This window comes from Otolemur garnettii, unplaced genomic scaffold (assembly GCF_000181295.1).
Source record: "Otolemur garnettii isolate 467f Iridium unplaced genomic scaffold, OtoGar3 scaffold00013, whole genome shotgun sequence".
Lineage (NCBI taxonomy): Eukaryota > Metazoa > Chordata > Mammalia > Primates > Galagidae > Otolemur > Otolemur garnettii.
Window position 1 is genome coordinate 24,915,852 of NW_003852408.1, and position 3,721 is coordinate 24,919,572.

General features: G+C 38.8%; 1 protein-coding gene and 1 pseudogene across 2 annotated transcripts in view; both read left to right on the forward strand.

Annotated features, from left to right (window-relative positions):
* The window catches only part of NDUFS1 (NADH:ubiquinone oxidoreductase core subunit S1), a 38,878-nt gene that overhangs the window by 22,587 nt on the left and 12,570 nt on the right, over nucleotides 1–3,721 (forward strand). For both annotated transcript variants that reach the window (XM_003785005.2, XM_023510433.1), the window contains exon 13: nucleotides 1,896–2,025. In XM_003785005.2, coding sequence (XP_003785053.1) covers nucleotides 1,896–2,025 — 130 coding nt within the window. The remainder of the gene's footprint in view (nucleotides 1–1,895; nucleotides 2,026–3,721) is intronic.
* On the forward strand, nucleotides 1,016–1,709 carry LOC105886533 (annotated as a pseudogene).

The following is a 3,721-nucleotide window of genomic DNA, read 5'->3' on the forward strand; positions in this document are numbered from 1 at the left end:
AAAAAAAAAAAAAAACAAACGAATTGCTTGAGTCCACGAGTTTGAGGTTGCTGTGAGCTGTGATGCCATAGCACTCTACTGAGGGCGACATATTGAGACTCTGTCTCAAAAAAAAAAAAAAGGTCATAGGCCAGTTATTCTGTAGAATACCCTCCCGTATTTTTATTTATATCTTAGATACTTAATAAAGAGGGCAGCTATATAGTTTATTGTCTGAAGAGAGGCACCGTTGAAATTGTAAGAAGTTGTTAATTACTCCACAATAACAGGTAAAAACTAGCAGTCTTAGATAAACCATAATATATATGGTCTCCTCACTTTTTTTTTTTTGGAGACAGAATCTTACTCTGTCACCTTGGGTAGAGTACAGTAGCCTTATCATAACTCACTACGACTTTGTATTTCTGGACCCAAGCAATATTCCTTTCTCAGCTTTGAGAGAAGCTGAGACTACAAGTGGACACCTCTATGCCTGGCTAATTTTTTCATTTTTAATAGAGACAGAGTTTTGCTCTTGCTCAGATTGGTCTCAAAATTCCGAGCTCAAGCAATACTCCCTCCTCAACCTCCTAGAGTGCTAGAATTACAGGTGTGAGGGGCTGTGCATAGCTTTATAACTTATTTTTGAAGAAGCTGGATTCATTCCCTGCCATAGAGAATAAATATTAATGAAGTAGTTTATTTTCATGAACTATGTTTAAATACTCTTATGGATAATTAAAAGATGATTGACCCTGCTATGTGAATAGTACTACCAAATGAAAATTATAAATCAGTTATTCTGTTTATAGCTTGCTTAATTGTTAGCATTCCTATATAACAAGTTAATGCATTGAATTGCCTTGATGTGTATTTCTGCAACATTATTTTGAAATATACATAGTAAATTATATTTATTAAATGTTCTGTGGTGCTTTTGTACTCTTAACATTTAGTTATAGTAAATAGACACTTAGCATTGATATAAATAGCACATAGCATTGGTAAGACCAATAACTATGCTTAACTTACTTACCTAGCTCTAAATTGTGTGTGACAGCATCTTCCAGGGACGCTGTCTATGGGCACTCAGAATGGTCCAGCATTTGACATACCATCAGAGGCTTTCCTACAATACAGCCTCTAACAAAATTTGGCTTTTGGGAACCCCTAGTAATAGAATTATTTACCTTTATACCAAGAAAGTTGGGAAAGCACCAAAATCTGTGTGTGATTCATGCCCAGGCAGACTTGAAGGGGACCTGCTATGAGACCTGATGTTCTTATGAGGATGTCTAAGACAGGAAAACATGGCTTGGCACCCATAGCACAGTGGTTACGGCGCCAACCACTACACCAAGGGTGGTGGGTTCGAACCTGGCCTAGGCCAGCTAGACAGCAATGACAGCTGTAACAAAAAATAGCCAGGTGTTGTGGCAGGCACCTGTAGTCCCAGCTACTTGGGAGGCTGAGGCAAGAGAATTGCTTAAGCCCAAGAGTTTGAGGTTGCTGTGAGCTATGATGACACGGCACTCTACTGAGGGTGACATAGTGAGACTCTGTCTCAAAAAAAAATAAAATAAAACAGGAAAACATGTCAGCAGGGCCTATTGTGGTTCTATGTATGCTAAATGCGTTCATGAGAAGATCAAACATACTTTCCTTATTGAGGAGTAGAAAATTGTTGTGAAATGTTGAAGGCACAATTACAGAGTCAAAAAGCTAAATAAGAAAATGAAGCTTTTTTGAGTAATAAAAAAGACTGGTGGCACCTATGGCTCAAGGGCAGGGCACCAGCTCCATATGCCAGAGGTGGTGGGTTCAAGCCCAGCCTTGGTAAAAACTGAGAAAAAAAGAAAAAGAAATAAATACAAGACTTAAAAAATAAATTAATAAAAATGTTCTTTTTATTTCAGTTGGCTTCATAATGATCTAAAAGTGGCCCTTATAGGTAGTCCAGTGGACCTCACTTACACATATGACCACCTGGGAGACTCCCCCCGAATTCTTCAAGACATTGCTTCTGGTAGCCATTCATTTAGCCAGGTACTCTCAAGTCGTATGTGCCTACTTTTTGTTGACCCTTTTTTTTTTCCCTGACTGAAGTGGATGCTTTTGTTAACTTTATAATTGTGATTCTTAAAATCTGTTTTTATATAATGTGATTATTGTTAAGGATGATAGCAATTCAGAATAGAATATGGAAGAAAGTAAAACATTACCCAAAATACTACCACCCCAAAGCAAGTGTTGATCAAACATCATAATCATCTATTTCTGCATAGAGCAAGGCAATATGTATGGACAGGCAAACAAAAATGAGATTGTACTGTGCCTGCTTTTTTTTTAAGTCAGAATGTTACTTTGTCACCCTCGATAGAGTAATAGCTCACAGCAACCTCAGACTCTTGGGCTCAAGTGAGTAATCCCCTTGCTTCAGCCTCCTGAGTAGCTGAGACTATAGGTGCCTGCCACAACACCCGGCTATTTTTAAAGATGGGCTCTTGCTTTGGCTCAGGCTGGTCTCTAACTCATAAGGAAAGAATTATGCTTTCAACTTTAAATCTTTCTGTACTGCAAGAATTATTATTCCTTAAAGTAATTTTACCTGTTGCTTGAGAACTTAAGAGTGTCTGTTTTATTCCAAATGAGACGGTTTGTTGGGATATACAACTTTAGGGTCACATTTCTTTTCCTTTCTGGCATTTTATTTTATTTCATTTTATTTGAGACCAAGTCTCATTCTGTTGCTCAGGCTAGAGTGCCAGGGCATCAATCTAGCTCACAGTGACCTCAAACTCCTGGGTTCAAGCAGTCCTCCTATCTCAGCCTACCAAGTAGCTGGGACTACAGGTGCATGCTTACTACACCTGGCTAATTTTTCTGTTAGTAGAGACAGGGTCTCGCTCTTGCTCAGGCTATTCTTGAACTCTTGAGCTCATTCCTCTTCCCACATCAGCCTTCCAGAGTGTTAGGATTACAGGCATGAGCCACCTCACTCAGCCTCTCTGACCTTTGTATAAACACTGCCTTTTGTTACTGTGAGCCTGAAGTAGCCTTATTTTTCCTCCACCATGTCCTGATTTTTTTTCTTGTTTAGATATTTTATCCTTGAGATTGTATACTTGATTCTTCATCCTAGAAATTCAATAACTTCACCAATGTATGTGTTAATGGTGGTATTTTATAGGACATGATATACTTTCAGTCTGAAGATTCAAGGTACTTTGTTGTGTGTGTGTGCACAGTGGTGGTGGTTATAAATTTGATGTTGGTGTTTAAAAAACTAAGGAGTTATTTCTCACATAACAAGGGATCTGGAGTTGGGCACTTAAGGATGATTCTGTTATTCACAATGTCATCAGAGTTTGTTTTTTTTTTTTTGGAGATAGAGTCTCATTGTCTTGCCCAGGTGTTAGCCTAGCTCACAGCAACCTCAAATTCCTGGGTTCTCCTGATCCCCCTGCTGCAGCTTTCAGAGTAACTGGGACTATAGGTATACACCACAGTGCTAATTTTTTCTATTTTTAGTAGACACAGGGTCTCACTCTTGCTCAGGCTGGTCTCAAACTCCTGAGCTCAAGGGATCTTCTTGTCTTGTGCTGTGATTACAGGCATGAGCCACCACACCTGGCCTTCTTTGAGCTCTTTTTAAGTGAGAGGTATTGTGTTGCTTTTCTTTTTCTTTTTCTTTTTTTTTTTTTTAGACAAGAATCTCAAGCTATCCCCCTGGGTAGAGTAC